Source organism: Argiope bruennichi, chromosome 11 (assembly GCF_947563725.1).
Source record: "Argiope bruennichi chromosome 11, qqArgBrue1.1, whole genome shotgun sequence".
NCBI classification, from domain to species: Eukaryota; Metazoa; Arthropoda; class Arachnida; order Araneae; family Araneidae; genus Argiope; species Argiope bruennichi.
In genome coordinates, this window is record NC_079161.1 from 48,956,764 (window position 1) to 48,984,268 (window position 27,505).

Genomic DNA, 27,505 nt, shown 5'->3' on the forward strand with positions numbered 1-27,505 from the left:
AGGATGATACCTGAACTGGAACCCTGTCTCCAAACTTCCACACACCATCAGAGGGAAGAAGTTAGCCCCCGACGGATTTAACGTACACCAGACACGCTTACACGATGGTTCTCCAATGGAATTAGGTCTCGAATCTGGAGGTGTCCAGGGGGGCCGCGGTGGCCTGGTGGTAATGTCTCGGCTTCGGAACCGGAGGGTTTCAGGTTCGTTACCCGATTCCGTCGTGTAAAGGGGTCTGTTGCACGTTAAATCCGTCATGACCAAACGTCCTCCTGCTGGTGTGGTGTGGAGAGGGGGGTGCCAGCTCAGGAGTCGTCCTCTTCATCTGACCGTGGTTCAAAATTACGAGGTCCGTCCCAAAATAGCCCAAATGTTCCTTCAAACGGGACGTTAATATAACCAAACCAAACCTGGAGGCATCCAGTCTCGATGTCGAGAACTTACACCAGTCCACTGCGGCCCCTGCTCTTGGATGGAAGTAAATAAGATTGGGATGTCGGATAATTGAATCTATTGTTTACTGAAATAATTTTATACTCGTTCAATGGATAAAAGAGGGGTTTAAAGTAGTATGTTGTTTTCTCATTAAATAAGCTAATATCAATAATTTTATTTTTCATTGATAATAATTTAAAATAACTTAAGTAAATGTTTACTTTTTTCCCAAAATTTTATATATTGTAGCTTTTAAGATCTCTTAATGTCTTTTTTTTTTTCTTCTTCTTTTCTTTCTAGATGATAAGTATACAGTGCTATCCACAGGAGAGCTCATTATACACCGTGTGGATGACTCTGATGGTAAACGCAATTTCAAATGTAGAGCGAGACATCGATTGACAGGAGAACTTGTTCTCAGCCCAACAACTGGAAAAGTTATTGTTACAGGTACGGAAACCTAATGTTGTAATGTCAGTTGAATTGCTATTAATCGTATTGTAATTGTTACAAAATTCAAGTTTGATATTTTGAAGAATCTTTACGTTCCGCACGATCTTGATTAAAAAAAGTACACATTTGTGAAATTATATATGTCAGTCTGTGAAAGTGATAAATCAAAAACGCTTTGAGCTGGAAATTTGGTATATGGTCTTTACCAGAAATATGTTGATTTTTATAAAATTATGTGACATTAAGTTAACATGATAATTAAAAAAACAAAATATAATTTAATGGATAAAATTTGGCAAGCAGATTTATTCTTAAATTGTCAATACACCTCAAATGTAAAACCAATCCGTCGAAAGGTTGACTGTTTGTCGGTCTGTATTTGCACTAGCATGAAGAAAATTAAAGTTTAAAAACACAATGTGAATATATGAAATTAAGTATATGTTCTTCTATTATCTTTGTAATTCTGCATCGAATTTTGATTTTAGTCGGTAGTAAAAAAAAGGAAATCTTGATTATACTTTCATTGTTTTAGTGTTTCTATAATAACCACATTCCAGTGATCAATTGCCAAAGCTCCTAAGCTAATAAACTACAATGCTTAAAACATCGATATTACGGTCATGAGGATAACGAGAAAAATCTGTCTACCAGTGCAACGTCTACATTCAGAGTATGTCGTAACTATAGTTCGTTATAACGAACTATATCGTAACTATAGCTCGTCAATGCCCTGAGGTTAATAATGCATATTTATTATTCAGTATGCGATAAAATTTTAGGGAGATAATTCATGCTGGTTTTTGTCACTACTTTGGATTACCTCAAGTGATTTCGTAGTTTGACTTAAGAATATAGGCAATAAGTAAATAACATAAAATTACTTAAAATGTCTATTAGATAAAAATATGAAAAAAGGTAGTTTTTCAACAATTTAGTTTACCTCAAAGGAATGAAACTTACTAAGATCATTGTCGATTGCTATAATAATAGTTAGTAACTATTTAAGACACTATCCGAAAATGATTATTTAAAAAAGAATAAAACTTACCAAGATCATTGCCGATAGCAATCTTAACATATGAGCCAAACTTCGTAAAACGCTTTCCGAAAATAACCATGAACCATGTATAATCTGCGAAGTGTACGAGTAACTAATTATATTTGCCTTCAAATTTTGACCAGCATAATACAAACTTCAAATGATTGCAAACAAACAGAAAGAGGATTGCAAGCAAAAATTAGAGAGCGTGAGAATGTAATAACAGAATGCACTTCCTTTAAATATGAGAGAACAAATTTAAATTATTCAAGAATAAAATGTATAGTGTCCTATTCTTAAGAAACATGAGTTTTGAGTATAATTGTGCTTTATGAATTAACTGTTAGAAATTAATAAAAAAAATCCAACAAATTGTGTGTTTAAGATTTTTACTCTAACTGTAACCCAAGAGCTAATCTCTAAACAGTTAAAATTAGGTATATTAGACTCGAAAAATAATTTCAATGACACATGAAAATTAAAATTTTCATGTCATTTCATTGAATAAATGTACTTATTAAAATTTTGCATTCCCTCGGTTTTATCAATCATATTTAGCAACATAATTCTGACGTTAACAATTCAAGTGTGTAAAATGTCACTCTACTGCTATCCAAATTTATCGAGTTATGAAGCTTTCAATATCATTATTTTAGAAGATTCTAGACCATTTGAACTTAAGATTATTCAATAAATCTTTGACCTTGTAATGAACCTCAAAGTCAACCTTTGAACCGCGGAGAACATCAAAGATCGTTAAACTTTTCTCCTGGAGGTGACCTTGGTTAGTCTAAATAATGACATTCAAAGGTTCCTAATTCTATTAGTTTATGTTATGGAGGATTAGAATTCTTTATTTGAACGCTAAGGTTTGAATAATAATATACTTAGACATGAATAAAAGGACCTAGAAAATGAATAAAAACTTAAGTATCATAATTTTTTCAGATATATATTTATTGACTGAAAAACGATTAAATATAATTTTTATGACTTTCTACAAGAAATTATGCAAGAACATAGCTGTATATATATATATATATAGTACTTTTCTAAGTTAAAATCTATGCCTATGTTTGATGGTTTATAAATTATTTACAATTATCATACCAAGAGTAAAATAGTTATCGTGCATAAAGTAATGAACAGAAATTATGCATAATTTAACGAAGAGAAAATTTGGAATTCACAATTTTCTTTTTAAAGCATAATCCGTAAATCAGTTCTTCGCATATGCTTATAAATATTTCATTTCATAAGTAGAAATTTAGTATGTACGTATAATTCAATTTAGTAAGTACCTATCAAATTCACATGTCGAGCGAAATAAAAATTGTATTTTTTTTTTCTAAAATCACTAAACCAGCGCTCATTAAAACAGAATCAATAAAAGTTGGTTTATTCTGAGAAAATATATCAATGGACATTAACGTGAATACTCGCTAATACTGAATTAATTTCTTTTTGCATTATTGAATGGAATATTTGTATTAATGCATTATCTGTAAAAAAATTCAACGAAAATTAAATTAGAAAATAACGATGCAGAAAAATGCGGTTGAAATGTTCAGTAAACATTCCATTTGATTTCAGATTTAATTCATTAAATATTTCCACTTGAGTACTTATATTAAAGCTGAAAAGAAAGGAAGAAAAGGAAGTCTTGCTAACGTCTCCGAGAACTCATTTCCACTGATTGGTGTTCCTTTCATCTAACGACGTCTTCTATTCTATAAAATATATTTCAAATAAATCTGTTCTTCCATTTTCTCTGAAAACCGCACTAATTACACTAAACGGAAAAGAAAAATATTTTTGAATTTAATGCAAAGCATTTAATCAGAAAATTCTTTTTTTAAGCAAATTTAAATGTAGTTTTAGATCTTTTCAGTTCTCTTTAAAGATGAATTATTTGAAAAACAAATGCAGACAACCGATATATAAACTAGAAAGCAATCTCTTATTATATTTACATAACAAATTTCTCAAAACATAATATCTATTTTATATTATATGTATACAACAACATAATATTTTTTTATTTGAATGTATTATTTTATTTACATTTAAAACAATTTTATTAATCTAATTTGTTTCATATTTATAAATAGTGAAATCCTTTAATTGATTTTTCAGTCGCTTTCTCAGTTTTTTTTTTCTTCTTTTTTTACATTTGCTTGTTTTTTATTGTAATAAAATATTTTAATATTTTAAAAATTAAAGTCTCAACAATCAGTTATTTTGTTAAAGTGATACCAACTGATAGTGACATTCAAAATCAGTTACTGAAAATAATTGTTAAAATAAATCGGTAAAAAAATTGAAGAGAAAAATTATCCTATTTAGTAAACAAATAACGTATACATTTGCTTGTTTTTTATTGTAATAAAATATTTTAATATTTTAAAAATTAAAGTATCAGCAATCAGTTAGTTTGTTAAAGTGATACCAACTGATAGTGACATTCAAAATCAGTTACTGAAAATAGTTGTTAAAATAAACCAATAAAAAAATTAAAGAGAAAAATTCTCCTATTTAGTAAACAAATAAAATATGTAAATAAATAAATGTATATAAATGTTATATAATAAATGTTAAATAAATGTATTCTTGTTAAAGACACTTTCTCACATCATAGAAAATTATTTTTAGTAAATTTAAATGCAGTTAAATGCAGACAACAGATATATAAACTAGAAAGCAATCTCTTATTATATTTACACAACAGACTTCTAAAAACTTTATATTTACAGTATAATACAGTAAAACTTTATATATACAGTATATATGCATACAACAACATAATATTTATATTTGGATGTATTATTTTATTCACTTTTTAAGCACTTTTATTCATTTAATTTGTTTTATATTTATGAATATGAAAATGTTTTAATTGCTTTTTATTTCGATTTTTTTTTAACATTTGCTCTTTTTCTTTTGTGATAAACTATTTTAATTTTTTAAGAATTAAATGATCACCACTAATTAATTATATAAAATTTAAAATTTGTTAACGTGGTGCCACCTGATAGTGTCTTTTAAAATCAATTATTAAAATTAATTATCAATATAAAACAATAAAAAAATTTAAAGAAAAATTATTCTATTAACTAAACAACTAAAATGTGATTGAAAACATTTTAAATAAATTTACTCTTAATAAAGGCAGTTTCTCACATCATAGAAAAGTCCTTTTGTAGTAAACAAATGTAGTTTTAGAGCTGTTAAGTTATCTTTAAAGATGAATTATTTTAGAAACAATTGCAGACAATCTATATATAAACTAGAAAACAATCTCTTATTATAGTTACACAATAAACTTCTTAAAACTTTATATTTACATTATGGATGCATTATTTTTTTCACATTTTAAACACTTTTATTAACTTAATTTGTTTCATGTTTATAAATATGTAAATGTTTTAACTGACTTTTCAGTCGCTTTCTCTTTGGATTTCTTTTTTACAATTGCGTGTTCTCTTTTGTAATAAACTGTTTTAATATATTGAGAATTGAATTATCAGCAATAATTAATTATATAAAAATTTTAAAATGTGTTAACGTGGCACCAAACTGATAGAGACTTTAAAATCAATTATTAAAATTGTTAATAAAACAGTCAAAATAATTTAAAAGAAAAATTCACCAATTTAGAAAACAAATAAAATGCCATCGAAAACATTTAAAATAAATTTATCCTTATTAAAGGTATAATAATATAATTTCTCATATCTGTTAATATAGTTTCTCATATCTGCTCATTTGCCAACCTTTGGGTGAGACCACGATTATCTTTGAGGCAGTTGACGAACAGTATTTACAAAATATAAATTTTTGATTGTATCCAAAATTTGTACTGAATGAATCACGAAAATATGTATTTTGGACACATTTTTGTCAGTCAATTGACACCAAAATTTGGCATAAAACTACAGTCGTAGTCACCAGACAACATACCAAATTTTATTGACTTCAATAATCGTGTTTTAATTTGTTACGTTTACAAGCATATGAAGGTACAAAACATAAATTTTATGTACAGGTCGCATAAGATTGTACAGGTCGTTGATGAACAGATCTTCCAGGCCGTTGATGAACAGGAGTTGCGAAACATAAATTTTTGATTTAAATCTAACATTTTTACTGAAAGAATCGCGAGAATATGTATTTTGGACACTTTTTCACGAGCCAATTGATGCCAAAATTTGGCATAAAACTACAGTTGTAGTCACCAGACAACATACCAAATTTTATTGACTTCAATAATCGTGTTTTAGTTTGTTACGTTTACATGCATACGAATGAGCAAAACATAAATTTTATGTACAGGTCGCATATGAATGTCCAGGTCATTGATGAACAGACTTCCAGGCCGGTGATGAACAGGAGTTGCGAAACATAAATTTTTGATTTAAATCTAACATTTTTACTGAAAGAATCGCGAGAATATGTATTTTGGACACTTTTTCACGAGCCAATTGACGCCAAAATTTGGCATAAAACTACAGTTGTAGTCACCAGACAACATAATAAATTTTATTGACTTCAATAATCGTGTTTTAATTTGTTACGTTTACATGCATATGAAGGTACAAATATAAATTTTATGTACAGGTCGCATATGAATGTACAGGTCGTTGATGAACAGATCTTCCAGGCCGTTGATGAACAGGAGTTGCGAAACATAACTTTTTGATTTAAATCTAACATTTTTACTGAAAGAATCGCGAGAATATGTATTTTGGACACTTTTTCACGAGCCAATTGACGCCAAAATTTGGCATAAAACTACAGTTGTAGTCACCAGACAACATACCAAATTTTATTGACTTCAATAATCGTGTTTTAATTTGTTACGTTTACATGCATACAAATGAGCAAAACATAAATTTTATGTACAGGTCGCATATGAATGTACAGGTCGTTGATGAACAGATCTTCCAGGCCGTTGATGAACAGGAGTTGCGAAACATAAATTTTTGAATTAAATGTAACATTTTTACTGAAAGAATCGCGAGAATATGTATTTTGGACACTTTTTCACGAGCCAATTGACGCCAAAATTTGGCATAAAACTACAGTTGTAGTCACCAGACAACATACCGATTTTTATTGACTTCAATAATCGTGTTTTAATTTGTTACGTTTACAAGCATATGAAGGTACAAAACATAAATTTTATGTACAGGTCGTTGATGAACAGGAGTTGCGAAACATAATTTTTTGATTTAAATCTAACATTTTTACTGAAAGAATCGCGAGAATATGTATTTTGGACACTTTTTCACGAGCCAATTGACGCCAAAATTTGGCATAAAACTACAGTTGTAGTCACCAGACAACATACCGATTTTTATTGATTTAAATCATCGTGTTATGATTTGTTAAGTTTATATGCAAATGAACGTGCAAAATAACAGATGGTCAAGTGCTTGACGAATTTGGTTCAAAATTTGGTAAGAATCTATATTTTAGATACTATCATCAGATAATAATATATTTTTTAATCTGTTTCCAAAATTTTAACAACCTAGTGCATTACATTTTCTAGTTACCAAATATATCTAGTTATAAAACAAAAATGGAAGGGTAGGAATTTTATTACAAAATATGTAAAATAAAAAGTTTCAGGAATACAAACCATACTACAGACCATTTCTACAAACCATAAAGTCTGAACGTCTATATGTTAGATGTTCAACTTGTGTGCCAAATTTTATCTATATAATCGATTGCCTTTTCCAGTTATGAAGTTCATTTAACAGCCAGAGAAATAAACTTTATGGGGAATTTCGTAACTTCGTAACTTCACATACCAAATTTCGGTTATCTAGCTCAAAGCGTTTTTGAATTATAGGGTTCACAGACAAATTGGTAGGTATAATACCCAAAGGATGTTTTACGGACTCAAGGAGATCTGAAACATGCAGATACGTTAAAATCTTGAATTCGAATTTTTTGATGTTTGCTGTAATTTTTCTAGATTTCGAGAAAGTAAAATAAAAATATTGGTATTCTGATTCTCGCCTAGTTGCCATAATTAACCCTTTCTAGAGCCTTGGAAAGTATGCTTCCCACCAAATTTATCAATCTTTGTATGAATTATGTAGGTTGGTATAAGTTCTGACAAATTTTTTTAGAAAGACAGAAACTTAGATGCTTCAGTTCTTTATCTTACACAAAATGATGTGTCTTGATTTGTTTCTTAATAATTAATTAACTAAATTAATTAACTTATCAAATTAAATTTATCTAATAAGTCAAATGAATCCCTTTTCTTATTCTAATTTCAAGCCTAAAAATATTTTAACATAATATGACTAGAAAAAAATGGCCCTTTAAAGGGTTAAGTGAGAGTTTTGAGAACGCATGCTTATGGAATTTAAATAGGAGTACAACAGCATAAAATTAAGAAAATTTTGAAAATACATCATCGCTATTAGAAATGCATATATTTACAAGTTTATTGTTGGCACAAGTTTTGACTCTATTAAAATAGAGCACGGAATTTTATTTGAATTAATTTTAATTTTCCTTGCTATACAAATAAGGTTTTATTATTATTATTATTATTCCTAAAGATCAAATGGTTTTTTTGTTACCAAATAAATGTAATTTTTATCAGATAAATATTCTCATATCACATAATGGTCTTTTATTAAGACATTAAATTTCATTTTAGTTGTATACAATTTGATTGAAAGAAAATAATTGAACCAGGAAAAATAGAAATAGCTCAGTTTATTCTTTCACTCCTTTTTGTATCTTGCAAGATCTCCTCAAGATTATTGCCAATGTCTTGAAAAAGATAGAAGTTGTCTTAAAAAAATAGGAAACTGTCACATATTCGACTTTTTTAATATCCGTTACGAAAAAAAACCCTTGATTTTCTTTTCTTTTTCTTTATTTGAAAATTGACACAGATTAAACCTAAAGCCATCAAAGAATTTCACCGATATTATTGATAAAAGTATGTCGAACTTGATTTGGTTGAAAGAAAAGATATTGTTTTAATTTTACTTCTGGTAAGCTGGGAAACTAAAGCTATAAAATTGTTTTCGACAATGTTTTGGGGATTTATAAATGCTTCTCTCCAAACAAAATTCTAAGTTTGCTTATACTTGATATTTTGGTTTATTTCCGAGAAATAATTAAGTTTTTTTTTATTACCAACCCAAGAATGTATGTTTTTATTTTAACCCAAGAATGTAAAGCTGGCGAGACTTGGTAGATGTGCGAGTTCTTCATGCCATAACTATTCATGCATGCACTTTTTTTATTTATTCAATCAGTCACATTCTAGATAGAGTAAATAAATAAAATAAATCATGCGTATCTTTTGTGATGATGAAATTTCTAATGATTTTTCAATATGTCACAAAAAATAATTGCATCTTTTCCAACAATTAAATCTTTATTTCAGAAATATTTATTCAATTACAAATCGCGCTGCATGAATTTGTTCATTTTGTACATTTCTAACTTTGTGTTGCGAATTATTATTTATTTTTTCTGAAATAATGTACAAAAGGAGAAATCGTCTGCTAAGAATTTGTTGATCAGCAATTGCATTTCATTTTTTAAAAATTTTATAACAGAAAAACTTTACGTGACTCTTACATGAGAAATATAATTTTGCACGTCACTTAGCAACAAGCTACTTATTATGTTATGCTGTATTACGGCATCTCATTATTTTTCCCTGTATTATATGTGTAAATCTTATCAGATTCATTTCGTTTTTAGTAATTCATGCATCTCGCGTGAACATTAATTGTCTAGATATAATGTATAAAAATATGAAAAAAAAAATTAAATCGATTGCCTTCTTTTAGCTCTTAATTTCTGAAAAGATTTTCGAAACAGATATTAAAAAATATGGGTTTCGGAAATCTTTTCAGAAATCGAAAATTTCTGAAATTCGAATATGTGTATTAGAACTTCGAAAATTATTATATTCCTAAATTCGAATTCAGATTTTGTTTCGAATATGTGTTAGTTCCCGAATTATATTAAGAAAGCTTCTGTCTTTTTCAAGGCTCTGGTAATAATCTTGAGAAGATTCTACAAGGTATAAAAAGAAATGGCATAATGGACTGAGCGGTTCTAGGTTTCCTAGTTCAATTATTTGTTTCAATCAACTTGTATATAATTAAAATATATTATTAACAACAAATATTAATGACAACAAAGCAAACGAAAAATAATCATAATAACAATAATAAGGTGAGAATAATTCATTTAAAAAGCACCTGTTACCAATCAAAGAAGAAACTGAACCAATCAAAAAATTATATATATATATATTATGCTAGTAGTTAAACATTAAAAAACAACAACATGCACCTTAATTGTAATTTAATCAAGTATGGTTGAAAAATGTATTATAGTATTTAATATTTTAAAGAATTATTTCGCAACTAACAAAGTAAACGTTTGAGGGTAATTTTAAAAATTTGTATTGCCATTAACTATTAAAAGTTATTTCTAACTATTATAAATTCCTCAGCAACAAAATAATTCTCGTCTGAGAACAGAGTGAGACAGCTTAAATTTGATTTTTAATATCTGCACTTCTTCTGAAGATTTTAAAATATTCTTTCAGTAAAATAATTGCAGATGTTTGAAAATTCATCAATTATCATTTTGCAAAAAAAAAAAAAAAAAAAAAAAAAATACGATTATAAAGAAAACTAAAAGACAAACGATTTTTATTCCAATTTATAGCATACTTCAAGAATCGGAAATACCAAACACAGAAATTATTTTTAAAATATAAAAGTTTGAATTGATTATAAGGAAGCAAGAATTCAAGTAAACTTTTAATGTGAAATAAAACAAGAAACTAAATAAACTTATGAGATGAAATAAATTATGATTAAATGACATAACGTCATGCATATGTCATATTTTGCAGATAATTTTTGAAATTATTTTAGCAATTACCTGCTATGAAAATTTTAATGTTTGATATTTATTAATAAAATATATAAGGGACAAAATACAGCAAGAACTGAAACGTTTCAATTAACAATTTCTTGTAGAAAAGAAAACAAAAACTAACAATTTTGAAAAAAAAAATCGAAAATTCTCTACTTAACTGATATTTTTCGAAATTAAAAATATAACTGACAAGAAATATTCATTGCTTTTCTGATACGATTGCGTAGAACTTCTTTCCACTTTTCATTTCTGTGTATCTTATTACCTGCCTTTTTATCTATTTTCAGACACGGACTAATTAATCATGTTTTATAATAATAATTATGTGAACTTATACATTAATATAATTGAATCAATGATTCTATCTCAATTGGCTAATTTTATTAAATATGACGCAACTGTATAATTGGAACATCTGTATTATTATGTGAAGGTGATATTAAATTAAGATTAATATAATCTAATAACGAATCTTTTATTTAGAGCCACATTCTCCAATGGGTCCAAGAATAACCTTCAGCCAATCACAAGTGAGAGCTGATGAAGGTAGCTATGTGCGAATTCCATGTGTATCTACAGCGCAGCCTGCTCCAGAATACAGGTAAAGATCTATATACTACAGATTCATATTTCAGTATCTCCTAATGTGTCATGAATTATTTTGAAACAACAACTTTGAAAAAAAATGGCTATTTTGTTAAAACATTTAAATTTTTAGAAATTTCGAGATTATTTATTACGGAGTTTTAAAAAATAAACAAGAAAATAAGATTTAGTTTTAAGTTTATTTTTTTTTCTTCCAATGTAAAATACTAATTGAATAGTCTATAGGGGTAAGTTTGTTAAAGCTACTTATTTAGCAAAATCTTAATTTGAGATTTTTTGCTAATTCCTCAAAATATTTAAAATAATCTAATTGTAGATCATTAGCTATAAGGATAAGTTTGTTAAAGCTATTTATTAAGCAAAATTTTTATTTGATATTTTTGCTAATTTCTCAGAATATTTAAATTAGTCTTATTATGGATTAATTTTTGCTTGAATAGTCTTACCCTTGATTGCAGCATCTAATGCAGATTATTATTATAAACATCGTCTATATAATAAAATCATAAATAAGAGCTTTTTAAATATCAAATTCAGTGCAAAGGGAGATAAAAGTTCCCGAAATGAGTAAATTCCTTGAATGAAAATGTATTGATATATGGAGCTTAGGGTGCAGCAAAAACAGGCAATTGCTGACATTCCTTATGTAGATTTCGGAATGCTTAACATTCACAGATAACAGGAAAAATTCATGTTGTACGATATCATATGCTTACCATCAAATGCTCTCCATTAATGATTTTAATGGCAAAAATTATGTTTTATTAGGAATCTTCCTATTATCATTATAGTTGAAAGGCCAAAGTTCACCATCACTGAATGCGTTATTTTGCCAGAAGATTTTTCGATATTCCTGTTGAATTTCATTGAAGAATTTACCTCCTTTGGATAGAGAATATAAGCTAACGATGATGCTATGTATATAAAAAGTGAATGTTAAACATTCACAATCAACCTTTTTGTTCCTGGGGAATCTATGCTGTAGATCACATTGTTGTTAGTCATTATGGACAATAATGGCAACTTCGCAGAGGGATCCTATATTTTATTTAATCGATTGTATGATCTTAGGTATATTCTAGCTCTACAAGAAAGCTGACGATTTTGCCAATAATCCTTTGGATGATATGCCAAAAGTTTGCACAAGATTGAGTCTTACGTTCATGGAACGGATACATTCTTTTTATGATACCGACATCACACCCATATAAGATAAGGCATATTTGACTTTTGTTACCACGATTACCTATAGTTGGCCTTAATTTTCGAATAGATTGTCTAGAAGATTAAGAAAAAAAACATTACATTCATAGCACAGCAAAATTATTAACCAATTTCAATCTCTTGGTTAAAAATTTACGCTTTTTTAAAAAAACCTTCAAATAATTAGACACATATCCATAATTTATATACATTAAACATAAAATCAAACACATAATCTACATACGTTACACATGTCCCATAAAATGTTTCATTTCAAATGCGCATATGAGGTTGTTGCTTTTCAAAAATATCTTCTACTAATAATACTTCTGTGTTGGCACTTCTTGTTGTGTTCAGCCTATTACCCCGGCATTACTAAACGAAGCAGTGTCGACAGTGTGTGTTGGCACTCTTCGCGAATAGACTACAGACCAGACCATCTGACCCATAACTTCAAAATTTGGCTCATATATAACTTTCTGAGTGAGAAAGAGAATCTCAAAGCGTCTTTTTTATTTTGAATAGAATCTTAATAATTAAAAATTAAGCAGCATTTTGGCGCTTTAACACGATAAATTTCGAAAATATTACTGCACAAAAATGAATTTTACACCATTTCACATTTTCAAAATTATACTTTTAACTTTTCCTATTAAATAAACGTGTAATTTTGTCCCGAATTTTAGAATTTTTTAAAAATATATTTTGCTTCATAATAGATTACGTTGCTACCCAGAAATTAAATTTGTGTTCGTTGTTTTAGCAAATATTTAATAATGTAATTTTCTTTCGGTATTGAAAGCTAAAAAAGAAAATTTCTATTTTATACCTGTTTAATACCTATATATTTTACAAGACTAATAAAAATGAGAAGCTATAATTTAGAAAACTTATAAAATTTGTCCACGTTTTTTTATAGCACTATGATCTTTAATTCAATCGCTTCAAGCAGTGAGTTTACATTGACTGCAAGAAAAAATCAATACCATATGCATTCTCTTACTTGTTGATTAATTTTCTGTCTAATTTTCACGTTTTTACCCAGAGTTATAATAGCAATATGATATCATACTGATATTATAACTCTCCTGATTTTGAGTTCACTGATGTCATATCATAGATATGACATCAGTTCCTATAGATCCTATGATATATCTTATGATATCGTAGGACTGATGTCCATTGCAAAGGTTCATGTACATAACGAGGAGAGCATATGTGAAACAATTAAAATAACACGACTTTAATGTTTTACAATTGTCGAAATCAAGAGCATGAAGTTATATCTAAACGATTTGACTGAAATTAAATATAATCAAATACTCCGGTGAACCAAGTAGTCAAAAAGGGTGACTGATTTTTAAAATGATTTAAAGTTATTGTTTATTTTGCCAAAAGAAATTATATGAATGCTTAAGAGATAATTTAAAAGAAAAAGTATTAGAACCTCTATCCAACCAAATAGTTCTTCCATCTTCTTCCTGTCAATTCTCGTCCATAATCTCATCAATATTCGAAAATACTCGTCCATGCTCTCATCAATATTCGAAAATACTCGTCCATGCTCTCATCAATATTCGAAAATACTCGTCCATGCTCTCATCAATATTCGAAAATGCTCGTCCATGCTCTCATCAATATTCGAAAGTACTCGCCCATGCTTCATCAATATGTGGGTTAGTGCTAGTTTCAATTACCTAACCTACAAATTTGCCTGCCTAATTTAAAATATGCTAGAGCTGAGAAAACAAGGTTTAAGTTAAAGAAAATTTAATCACAACATATTTACAAGACTTTTTACAATTGCGAGATTAGTGAAAAAAACGCTTAAAGATTGTCAGCAATCGTTCCGTTTGCGGCAGCGTTTTTTTTTTTTTTTTTTTCTTTTTTCTCTTCTTGCTTCGCGAGCTTAAGCGTGTAGAGAGCGTGCGCATGAGACTGAAGGAGTCGTTAATTTGCATACTTGTCGAGATCAAAAAGTAACCACAAAGCGGCACTATCAATTTAATTTAAACCTCGCGGCAGTTTTTAGTTGCACGTTGTAGTACCGCTACAGGGACTCCCCCTCCAGTGTCAACGTAGATTTTTTGGATCAATTCGAAAGCGAACCTTTCTGCCAAACCTAGTGGTTGTTGTTACTGGTTCTTGTTTCTTACCAACTACTGTCGGTGGCTCGTCTTCCGATGCGAGGAATGCTGGCTTCAGTCGATCTGCATTGATAAAAGATGATTTTCCATTAATAAGCAATTTAAAAAGTTTGCCTGACTTTGACAAAACTTTGTAGGGGCCTTGATATGGCGATTGTAGTCTACGGCGAACTCCGTCGTGCCGAACAAACACATGAGATGAATTGGGTAGATCTTTATGAATGAAAACATTTTCACGGTTGTGCGATGATGCCGGAACTGGTCTGAGCTTGTGCATAATGTGTTGTAGTTTACCAACAAAAGTTGTCTGGTCAATCCTGGATTTGTTTTTCAAGAAAAATTCACCTGGCAACCTGATGTTAGTTCCGGAAGTTAGTTGTGCAGGAGTAACTTCGAGGTCTTCTCTGTAAGGTGCTCTCCATCCCATTAATATCGTAGGAAGTGCATCCACCCATCCTTGGTCTGCGTGGCATCTTATTGAGGACTTTAGATTTTGGTGAATCCGCTCGATAATTCCATTTGAGGATGGTCGATATGGTGAGGTCCGAATGGTTTCAGTTCCCAAAAGTGCAGCTAAGGACTTGAATAGATGAGATTCAAACTGCATTCCTTGGTCGGTTATTATCTTTGATGGGGCTCCAAAGTGGCAAATCCAATTTTCGTATAACGTACGGGCAACTGTTTCTGAAGTGATGTCTTGGATCGGAAAAGCTTCGGGCCATTCTTGAGAAAAATGCAAGTGGTTGATAGCCGTCCGAAGAGCTTTGTTGTAGAACTCCTCCGATGGTTGTGTCGGATGCATCAACGGTTAAGGAAATACTAGCATATGATGATGGGTGAACCAAAGTTGCAGCATTTGCCAAATCATTTTTGCACTGTTGGAAGGCTTTCTCAGCTTCAACTGTCCAAACTATAGGTCTTTTGTCTTTTTTCTTTGCACCTTTAAGGTAATAAAACAATGGAGCTTGGGTGGATGCGGCATGCGGGATAAAACTGTAAAAATTCATCATCGCCAAAAACCTTCTCATCTCCTGTACAGTTGAGGGTTTCGGGAAATTGACGATTGAGGAAACTTTTTCTTCCATTGGTTGTATTCCCTTTTCGGTAATCTTGTATCCAAGGAAGTTTACTTGAGATTTTCCAAAATTACACTTTGAAGGGTTGATTCGAATTCCTTGGTCTTGAAAACGCTTAAAAAGGATACGTAGATGGCTGATGTGTTCCTCTTCGTTTTTCGATGCAACCAAGACGTCATCGATGTAGGGGATGCAAAAGTCTAGATCTTGCAAAATGAGGTGGATAAATCTTTGGAATGTCTGCGCAGCGTTACATAAGCCAAAGCTAAACTCATAAAGGGAAATTCGAAAAGTTCAAAAGGCGTGATGACTGCTGTTTTCGGTATGTCTTCTTCTCTCACCGGTATCTGATGGTAAGCTCGAAAAAGGTCGATAATTGAAAAAATGGTGTTTCCTTCTAGTAGAAGTGCCACGTCATGGATATGGGGTATCGGGTATTTGTCAGACTTTGTAACTGCATTCAGTCATCTGTAATCGCCGCAAGGTCTCCAATCTCCATTCTTTTTCAGTACTATATGCAATGGTGATGCCCAACTGCTTTTGGATGGTCTGCAAATGCCTTGATCAATCATGTATTGGAATTCTCGTTTGGCTATGATTAGCTTCTCAGGTGGAAGTCTTCTTGCCCTTGAAAATACCGGAGGTTCAGTCGTTTCAATGTGGTGTTTAACTTTAGCCTTTGCTTCCACTCGAGTAATTTCGGGAAACTCCGTCAAAAGTTCTTTGTAAGGAGAGTCTTCAGCAAGAAGAGTGATTTTTCCTTCAGACGAGGCTATCATTTGAACTGAAATCTTCCTTCCAGTGCTCGTGTCGATGAGGCAGTTATTTTTCATATCGACCAGCAAACCGAAGGTTTTAAGAAAATCGGCTCCAATGATGGGGTGGGATACAGATGCTATTATGAATGGCCACCGGAACACTCTTCGAAGGTTTAGGTCCAAGTTAAGAAGTTTTTCGCCAAAAGTTGAAATAGTAGTTCCATTTGCTGCAAATAGTTATAGTTTAGAGGCGGTGCAATTCTTTTCTTGGATAGTTGTTGGTGGAATGACGGAGGCTTCGGCACCTGTGTCGATTAAAAATCGGAATCGAGTTGATTTGTCGGCCAAAAACATTCTTTTAGATTGGCCGTATACGCTTGTGGCCTCAAGCGATGGCCTTTCTAGTTTTCCTGATTGCAATTGCAAGGTTTTTTGCAATTTCTGGCAGTGCTTCCAAATTTATGATGAAACCAACAAATTCCAGCACTGGGGTCGAATCTTCGTGAACTAGAATGGCTTCTCGAAAATCTTCCACGAGCTGGACTTCGGGATTGTCTTCTCCATTTTGTTCTGGTATCCTGGAGATCTTTGACCGATTTAGAGAGCTCTTCGATTTGCCTTCGAAGTGTGGCAGTCCTTGCATCCACTATTCGGGCCTTCGACCAAGTGGATGGATGACGATTCAGTAACTTCCAAGACCTTGTCTGCCATCTTTGCAAGAGCATCTAAATCACCGGTGCTGACAGCTAGGATTTGCTGTACAGCTGTGGGCAAGCGTTGTAACCATAAATTTTTTAGAAGGTCTTCTGGTACCTTAGAAGAGAGGTCTCGCATCTTGCACAGAAGTTGAGTCGGACGATCGTCCCCAAGTTGCAGCTCTTGTAGAAGCAATTTAAGCCGGTGAGTCTCTGAATCTGCAAATTGCTCAATCAGGCGCTTCTTTAAAGCTTCATACATTAGTTCCTCAGGTGGGTTCAAAATTATGTCACTGACTTTTGCTATCACATCTGTTTCAATGGCAGCTACAACAAGATGGTACTTGGTTTCGTCTTTTGTAATTCCAGCAATGGCGAACTGGCTTTCAATCTGTGCAAAATATAATTTGGGATTCTGTTTCCAAAATGGTGGTGCCTTGAACGACACTCTAGCAACGACAGGACTGGAATCGTCATTTGTTGAAGGATTAGTTGTTAGCGAAACAAACATCTTTATGCTCGCTAGTCATCTTGATGCGTTAAAGTTTCTTCTATCCGGGTCACCACTTTGTGGGTTAGTGCTAGTTTCAATTACCTAACCTACAAATTTGCCTGCCTAATTTAAAATATGCTAGAGCTAAGAAAACAAGGTTTAAGTTAAAGAAAATTTAATTACAACATATTTACAAGACTTTGTACAATTGCGAGATTAGTGAAAAAAAACGCTTAAAGATTCAGTCAGCAATCGTTCCGTTTGCGGCAGCGTTTTTTTTTTTTTTTTTCTTCTTTTTTCTCTTCTTGCTTCGCGAGCTTAAGCGTGTAGAGAACGTGCGCATGAGACTGAAGGAGTCGTTAATTTGCATACTTGCCGAGATCAAAAAATAACCACAAAGCGGCACTATCAATTTGATTTAAACCTCGCGGCAAATGTCAGTTTTTAGTTGCACGTTGTAGTACCACTACAAATACTCGATAATGCTCATCCAAGCTCTCATCAATACTCGATAATAATCGTCCAATAATGAATATCAAATAAAGTATGCAGTGAATTCAACGCAACGTTCATTGTTTCTTATATGTAATTATCAATAATAATTGATTCCTCATAAAACTCTCCTTTTGTATAACTTATAGAAAATTATCCGCATATCTTCATTTTGAAGTGCACCCTCAAAAAAATGAATATTCACTAAAATATATGTGTTTTGTGGCTAAAAAAATCTAAACCAAAACTCATAAACATCCAAAGAGAGCGAGAGAAAGGAAAAAATTTAGGGAAGGATGGTAGACTTTGAATGGAAGTGAAAAATGGATCCATGCTGGGAACCGACGCTATACTGATTGCAGCACCAGGGCCTCTAAATTCAAAGGATCTTATCCTCAATGAAATCAGCTGAAGTAGTGAATTATCACTGGCAGCGCGACGAATTGCTACGACATGCATTTATCTTACATTTTAATTAATTTTCAGTCTGATTTTCACATTTTTACAGATTTTTTTCTTTCATTTTTGTTGGTCATTGAATATTCAGAATGGAAAAAAGAAAATTCTATTAAAAAAATGAAAAAAAAAATGAATTTTTCGATTTTCTTTTTGAAACTCCGGTTGAAGGAATCGAATTTTTTGACGATTAAAATATTTTCTCCATATTTTGTACACGAAAATGAAAATTGCTTTTGAAATTTGATGTGTGTTGTTCCACTTCATCGGAAACTCTAAAAAATTGATTTGATGAATACATTTTAGATTAAATATTTTTCAGGCTATCAAAAAGTTAAACGAAAATTAAAATATCAAACCAGCCTTTTAAATTCAACGCCATCATTTACTCACCGTTGTAAGTTGAAGTCTATTTCTTAATATCTCTTTTCATTCAAAGAACAGTCTCTTCAATCTCACCTAATTACGCAATGCCTCAAAGTTAAGGGTGGTTATAATCAAAGTTCCACTTTGAAATGGTCATAAAATAAAAACTACTGGACCAAATGTTATCACACTTGATAATTGTTAAAAAGAGGTCATGGCAATTTCTTTTCAGGGGAAAAAAAAAAAAAAAATTCAAAAACTCAACACTAGGGGCGGGGGGAGGGGTAATGACACTCATTGTTAAACGAAATAAGACATGAAGAATTCGGTTTAAAATGCGTTTAATCATTTCTGATACGTGTTACAGAGCATATTCAATGTTGTGTCCACCATTTTCTGAAAGCAAGTTCAATCGCATTATTGCAGTCTCAACATTAGCTCTTAATACATTAGGAGGAATGTTACGTACATGCCGGTATATCGCATCTTTCAATTCCGCTAAACTGTTAAATTATCACCAAAAACAGTGCTTTTGAAATAGCTCTACAGCAGAAGTCACAGGGTTTAAGGTCTCTTGACCAAAGTGACCAAGAAATGGGGATTTCGGCCTATAATCCATTGATTCATGAAATAAGGCTTAAATAACTGAGAGATTGTTAAGCAATGTTCGGTGGTGTCCCGTTCTGCATAAAAGTCATGGTGTCCAAAATGCCACGATGCTGGAGTTTATTTATCATGAAACGTTTTAACATTGACTCTAAGTTAGTTGCAGTCACACTGCATGTAACAGATCTAGCTGTCGGCAGCTCTTCAAAGAAAAAGTATCCAATTATGAAACACTCTGCCATACCACACCAAATGGTGACTTTAGAAGAATGCAATAGATAAAATGAGGTATTTGTTTGTTCCAAATCCTGCAATTATGAGTGTTGACATCACCATTTAGGTAAAAGTGGGTCTCATCTGTCCACAAAACGTTCCATGGCCAATGTTCTCCCGTTTTCATCCGTACAAGAAATTCCAAAACGAAAGTTTTTTCTTGCAGCAGGGTCGTTAAGTTGACGGTTTTGAACATATTTGATATTTTGTATGGTAGAACTGCAGCACTTTAGAACAATTTTGTAGACTATGTGTGCTTTCTGTTGTTGCTTCCTCCACTGTTAATGCAATAGGTTCCTCGGTTTTCATAAAAGCAGATATCCTTCCCCTCTCAAGTTCAACAGATAACAACCCTGCGACTTCAAACTTTGTCGTCATTTTCCTCACATCCTCCTGTGTCATTGGCCCTCGGCGTGTTCCTCTTACTGGGCCTTTACAAAGCATGTCTTCCATTGTTATCACATTCATAATAACATTTAACGACAAAAGCACGATCTTGCATGGCTAGAGATATTGCCGATTCTTAACTCTGACAAACATGCTCACTTTTATCTGGAGAATCAAATGACGTGTACAAGGCAACTGCATAAATTATTTGCTTCTTCCTGCCATAAGCCAATTATAAGCAATTGCGATTTTTGCATAACCAACCCCAAACAATTTCGTTCCAGAAACGATTGAACATATCCTAAACCGACGTCTTCATGTCTAAATTTGTTTAACAATATAGCATACAACGTCATTTCCCTCCTGGTGGTCAGTTTTGCACTTTTTTGAAGGAAAAGAAATTCCATGGTCTTTTTTAATATTACCAAGTTTGATAACATTCGGTGCAATGCTTTTCCTTTTATGATCATTTATTTCAAAGTGAAACTTTAATTATAACCATCCTGATTATAAGAGAAAAGAAAAAATCATCGAAACGCAAAGAAATTAAGCAAATTTATCTTTATATGTAAGCATTTCTTCAGGTATTAAGGTGGAAAAAATTAAAGTAAGTTTTAACACGTGTCTCTTTACTCACTACAGAAGGTTTGATTATATTTCTTAGTATCACTTTTTATTCAAAGTACAGGGTCTTCAAGATTCCCCAGTTACGCAATGTCTCAATGTATATATAAAAGAAAATTAAATATTTATTGAAATACAAAGAAATTAAGATTTAATAAGTAAATTTGTCTTTATATGTAGACATTTCTTCAGGCTATTAAGCTTGAAAAAAAAATATATCACACTTGCCTTTAGGCTCAAATGCATCATTTACTCACCGAAGAGGGTTGGAATATATTTCTTTACACAACCTTTCATTCAAAGAACTTCACTAAACTTTGTTGAGCTGGGTATCTTGCCTAATGTCATCATCAGTCACTGCGTTTATCATAAGCAGCTGTGGTATTGTACTCAGAGCCGAATCTGGAAAGCTGCCAGCAAATATCACTCTCACTTTGAAAACAGAAGAAATATAAAAAAATAAATAAAATGTGAGGAGAGATTCAAAACTAACCGTATATGCAAAGTAAAGAATTCGGAGAAAATGCTTCCTTAACGAAAAACCTCGTCTGAAATGCAGCAGTATTTAAATTAAACGCAGAGAACGCCTTAAGACAATCCTTCTTCAAGCAGCAAGAAAAGAAAGAAAAAAAACGAATTTAGCGGAGAAAGGAAGAATAAAAAAACGAATCTGAATTTTTCGCAAAGAATAAAAAAAAGAATAAAGAAGATTATGAAAAAAAAATCAAGTATTCATTCATTCAGTGGTATACAGACAATTTAAAAATCGATATCATCGCTGAAGATATTTATGAAAGAATCAAGTGGATTAAACAAACTGTTATTGTTTCCTTGAAAAAAATATATTTTTGTTCGCTGTCATTGGACTGGAAGAAAAAAAGATTTTATCAAAAAAAAATTCCAATTTACATTTATTTGACATTTTATGCTCCGGGCATTTGAAATAATTACAATAAAAATGAGTTAAATCTTTTTTTTTTTACTTCTACAAAAATATTTTTTTTTTTTGCTGTTCTTAATTGCCGCATTAATTTAGGATGTGCATTCACCGATATTTTAAAAAATAATTCTCATCAAAATGATATGCAGGAGCTAAAAATTGATAAGAAAAAAAAAATATCTAGCTAATGCTATTTTCGTTTATTTTTTTACTTCCTGATTACTGAGCAGTTAATTACTGAAGAGCTTTGGTGAATTATTATTATCAAAAATTTCCTCTAGTTCTTTATTTAAAAAAAATTACAATATTATAATTACGTTCTATTATTTTCAATACTGAAACTGCTCGGTTGTCATGACTACGTATTAATGAGTTGAAAGAATATTTGCTAAGCTGCTTTTAGAGCTCTGTTCTTTGATTTTGCTTTTGTTTAAATTCTGTCTGGCGGACGGAGTGATGCCACCAATCCTTTTAAAGTCTGAAAGCTTCTTTAATTTTTTTCCAGTTCTGTTTACATTATTTTCTAATTTGAAAGGAAACTTCAGTGAATTAGTGTTAAGCCTTTTCAGAAAAACTGCGTTCGAAGAACTCATCAGTATTTTTTATGCATTTATAGGGTTCTTACAAAACGTTCAATTAGCTATTTTGATTTTGTTCGGAAAATAAATTTGTACTTTGAAGTGATTTACAAATTAAATCTAATGCCGCAAAGTGCAAAATTATTAGATTTTTATCTCTCTAAATGATTTCTTTCTTTTCTTATTCTCTAGAAAGATAATATTTCTAAATACTCTAATGTATGACCTAATTTATTTAAGTTGCTTAATGGAAGACATTTAATTCGTTTATCTCAAGTATGTGTAAGGAAAACACTTTTAAAAATCATTTCTAACCATTACTTATCTTTTCTAATAATAAAATGATGTCCATAATTACTTAAAAATGAAATGAGATTTTGGAATTTTCCTGCAATAACTTATTAAAATATAAATCCACGAAACTGATCTTTACATAATTTTGAAATTTAAAAATAAAATCATCTTTTTGATAATACAGCTTAATTATCGTCAAATAGTATTTTTTTTTTCGGAATCTGGATAATTTATTTTCAAATAATTTTTGCCGGATACAGAAAACTAATTATTGTCTTAATTTTCTTATTAATTTATGTCTTCATTAATTATTGTTTTAATTTAATAATTAATTTAGGTTAATAATTAATTTATCTAAATTAATTATTGTCTTAATTTGCTAATTAATGTGTCTTAATTAATTATTGCCTTAATTTAATAATTAATTTAATTTAATAATTAATTTGTCTTTATTTAATAATTAATTTGTCTTAATGTTATAAAATTCAAATGATTTCCTTCTTCCATAAAACATGTTATCACGTCAATTTATTCTATTGTCGAAAAAATGAAATAAAAAAAAAATTCAGTTTATTTTGTCCTCATATAATGTGAGACTTCAGAAATTGAATTCACATTGCAGTAAAAAACAACCGGAAATCACTCGGATAGTCACCTTTAAGCAGCATGATGATAACATGGGACTATTAAGAATTCCAGTGTACACACACACACAAAAAAAAAAATAATGTAACAGATTCAAGTCTTTTAAAATAGCATGGCATTAGTGTTTGAAGTAACATGGCATTATTGTCTATTACAATTCCATGGCATGAAAGTGTGATTGAAAATAAAGCCGTGATTATCATATTTATCCGATTATGCATTAGACATCCAATTGAAATTAATATCGGTGAATTTTCCATTAATATCGGTGAACAGGAGTACAGTACAGGAATTAAAGAGAATAATAGTGAGTAGTTCATAATTAAAGTTCCTCTGTGAAAAGGTCATTAAAGAAAAACTATTGGACAAAATGTTGTCAAACCTGATAATAGTAACAGAAGAATATATTTTTCTCAAATTTAAACCCACCACTAGAGGGGTAATGGATTAGTAAAGGAATATTGTTAAATAAAATTGATCATGGAACAATTTGCCGAGGAATGAGACCCGTTTTCACCTAAATGGAAATATTAACATCCACAGTTTTTGGGTTTTGGTCAAAAAAGTTCCTTATATTTTCCATTTATACAGTTCTATTATATTCTTCTAAAAACCCCGATTGTTGTAGTATGACAATTATCATCATAATTTTTCTTTGAATATCAGTCAGCCATAATTTCAGTCATTTTTCTTTGAACAGCAATCAGCCATAATTTCAGTCATTTTTCTTTGAACAGCAATCAGCCATACTTTCTGTCATTTATCTTTGAATAACATTCAGTCAAAAGCTCAACTATTTTTTCTTTAAATATAAATTAACCATAATTTCAGCCATTTTTATTGAATAGCTATCAGTCATAATTTCAGCCATTTTCCTTTGAGTAGCAATCAGCTATAATTTCTGCCATTTTTTCTCGAACAGTAATAATTTAAAATTTCAGTCATTTCTCTTTGAATATCAGTTAGCCATAACTTCTGTCATTTTTCTTCGAACAATAATCATCCATAATTTCAGCCATTTTCCTTTGGACAGTAGTAAGCCATAATTTCTGTCATTTTTCTTCAAACAGTTATCACCCATAATTTGAGCCATTTTTTACTGAATAGCTATCAGCTATAAATTCAGCTATTTTCCTTTGAGTAGCAATCAGCCATAATTTCAGCTATTTTCCTTTGAATAGTAATCACCCATAATTTGAGTCATTTTTTACTGAATAGCTATCAGCTATAAATTCAGCTATTTTCCTTTGAGTAGCAATCAGCCATAATCTCAGCTATTTTCCTTTGAACAGGCTATAGTTTGTCATTTTTCTTCGAACGGCAGTCATCCATAATTTCAATAATTTTTCTTTGAACAGCAATCGACAGTTGGGTCCGTGATTAGCCCAATGAAAAGCTGCTTGATTTTGAGTAGATGTTAAAACGGTTTGTAAGGTCTCAACTATAGCATCATGGCAGTTTTGGTAACACGATTTTTTAAGCGTTTTTCCTTCCCTTCACGTTGATGCGTCGGAATTTTATTTAAGTAGCATCTCTTTAATGATCGAGTTATAAGCAATCATTATAAAATTTCATGGCCACTCCGATCACCAAGCCTTAAACCATGATTTATGTCCATGAAGTTACTTCAAAGACGCTGTTTATGGTGATAACACAAGCAATTTGGCAGATTAGGAAAATGAGGTACACTGTAAGTACCCGTGATATTTCTCATGATATACTAAAAGTTTATAGATGAAAACATGATAATATCATTTAAATTTTTTAAAGAAAATATTGAATAACTTGAACATGTTCTATAGCATGTTTCAGAACGATAAAAACATTTTAAACCGATGTCTTTATGCCTTAATTCGTAAAATAATATTTTATACAACACAGTAACCCGAGAGGTGGTGAGGCTTTTCGTTTCTCTTAATTTTCTTTTCGAAAAATAATATCAAATTACTTCCTGAAGTCCATTACCGGTGTGATGAAATTTCGATTGTCATAATTAAATTTGTTGTCATAGTTAAAATAGAATTTTAATCCGTTGCTGGAGACGAGAGACAAAATGTCTTCACGTTGTTGATTAGCTCTGATTATCACCTGGTATTTTATCCTTCAATACAATCAGCTCCTAAATACCTTCAAGTTGTTCTTTCAATAGTGGTTTGGTAAAATTCTAAGTATGAACATTTGCGTATAGATGAATTATTCTCTTTCAAAGTTTTTGTTGTTATTTATGGAGTCATTCACTCCTTGTCTCGGAAACTACTTTTAATTTGAGTAAGGCAAAATGAATAAAAAAATATTCTCGAAAAAATATTTTAAAAGGCTATATTTTTCATTTTTGTATGATAAATTCTAACAGTTATTAACATTAGTGTAATTCCGTAATAGCTAAATGAAGCAAATACTCGCTAAAAGATTGTTTAGGTTTTTTTAATAGTATCTTTCCAACATTTAATATTATAAGATTTAACATTTTTAATATTAATATTTTAATACTTTTGGTAACTACATGATTCCCAAAATGTGTTGTTTTCGAACATTTTTAAGATTAATTTTTTTAATACTTTTGGTAGCTGCATGATTTCCAAAATTTGTTGTGTTTCGAAAACAAATTCCAACCCAATTTGCAAAAGACAAAAAAAAAAAAAAAAAAAAAAATCATTTTAACTCGATGTCTGTGGCTGCATGAGTAAATTCATGTCTCCAGTCAGGAATTAACTATATAAACCTGGTATATAAAGAGAAAAAGAGATTGGAATATGAAAAAAAAAATAAGAAAGGGCGTTTTGAGCGGGATATTAGATTCTTGTGTAAGAACAAACACAAATACAAAAATGCACATTGCAAAAATAGAAAATATAATCTAATAACTTTACTTTGATAACTATACACATAAAGCTAAACACATAAGATAACTATACACATAAAATATAAACAAATTAAAATTCAAATAAAAAGTTGTTGAATTTATATTTATTTCAAGGCAATCCTTTCAATTTATTCCAGTCATATCTTAAACAACAATGACAATGACCTTTAAAAATAGAAAATTAAATAATTTTAATTTTCTTTCACTGTATGGAGCCCTGATCAACTTTAATTTTCATAAAAATCAATCAAGGAAACTAAAGATAATTTCTGATTTAAATTAGAAAGAAATAATTTCTTCGAAATTCCAAATAAGACTGAATAACTCAACCAACGAAAAACTACATCTATATGAATTTTATAAATTTCAGTTGTTTCAAATTTTTAGTTCCTTTTTTTGAACAGCTTTCATTAAGATCTTTGGGATTCACCCATGTATCATTTCCTTAGTCCTTCATAAATGATGAAGGCATCAAAATTTTCAGGGGAAAAAATGTCCCTTTAATTACACTTGCCACATTCTCTAGAGTCTCCATTCTTCATTAGGGTAATGGTTGAAATTCAAATTCTTCACGGCTTATAATAATTATTTTTCTAAAGCTCTGCTCAAACTTTACAGTCTTTAGAAACTGACAGTCTTGTTAAAATGTTCTTCTTTTTAAGTTTCACGGGGGATTTCTTTCTTGCTAATTCCTTTCTTCAGTCGATGATCGACTTTTAGCAATATAGTACATACTTCGTAAATTAGATTTTTCTTTTCTGTTCCGACTATTTTATTTTTATGTTTAAATGCGAAAACTTGTCATCCTTGATTATGCTTTAGAATTTCATCTACATGCAAATTCGACGAGAGACTTAATAATCACCCTTTTTTTAATTCCAAAATGCCGTTGGCAAGATTTAATCATCACCGTCGAACGATTTTGTTCGCCAGTGTTTCGTTTAATCTCTTGTTCAGAGCAATCTTGAATGACATAAAAAAAAAATGGAAAATACGTAGGGGAATTAATGAAAAAGGCAATTTGAGATGGTGTGATTGTACATTTATCTACAGCAATTATGTAATAACTATCGACTTTGTAATAACTATCTAATGTAATAACTATCGACAGCAATAATGTAACATTT

The 27,505-nt window shown here is 30.7% G+C and overlaps 1 protein-coding gene across 3 annotated transcripts in view; it reads left to right on the forward strand.

Moving 5' to 3' along the window:
- Nucleotides 1–27,505, forward strand: part of LOC129957560 (cell adhesion molecule Dscam2-like) — a 317,574-nt gene that overhangs the window by 132,971 nt on the left and 157,098 nt on the right. For all 3 annotated transcript variants that reach the window (XM_056069919.1, XM_056069921.1, XM_056069920.1), the window contains exons 4-5: nucleotides 736–885; nucleotides 11,360–11,477. In XM_056069919.1, the coding sequence (XP_055925894.1) occupies nucleotides 736–885; nucleotides 11,360–11,477 (268 nt within the window). The remainder of the gene's footprint in view (nucleotides 1–735; nucleotides 886–11,359; nucleotides 11,478–27,505) is intronic.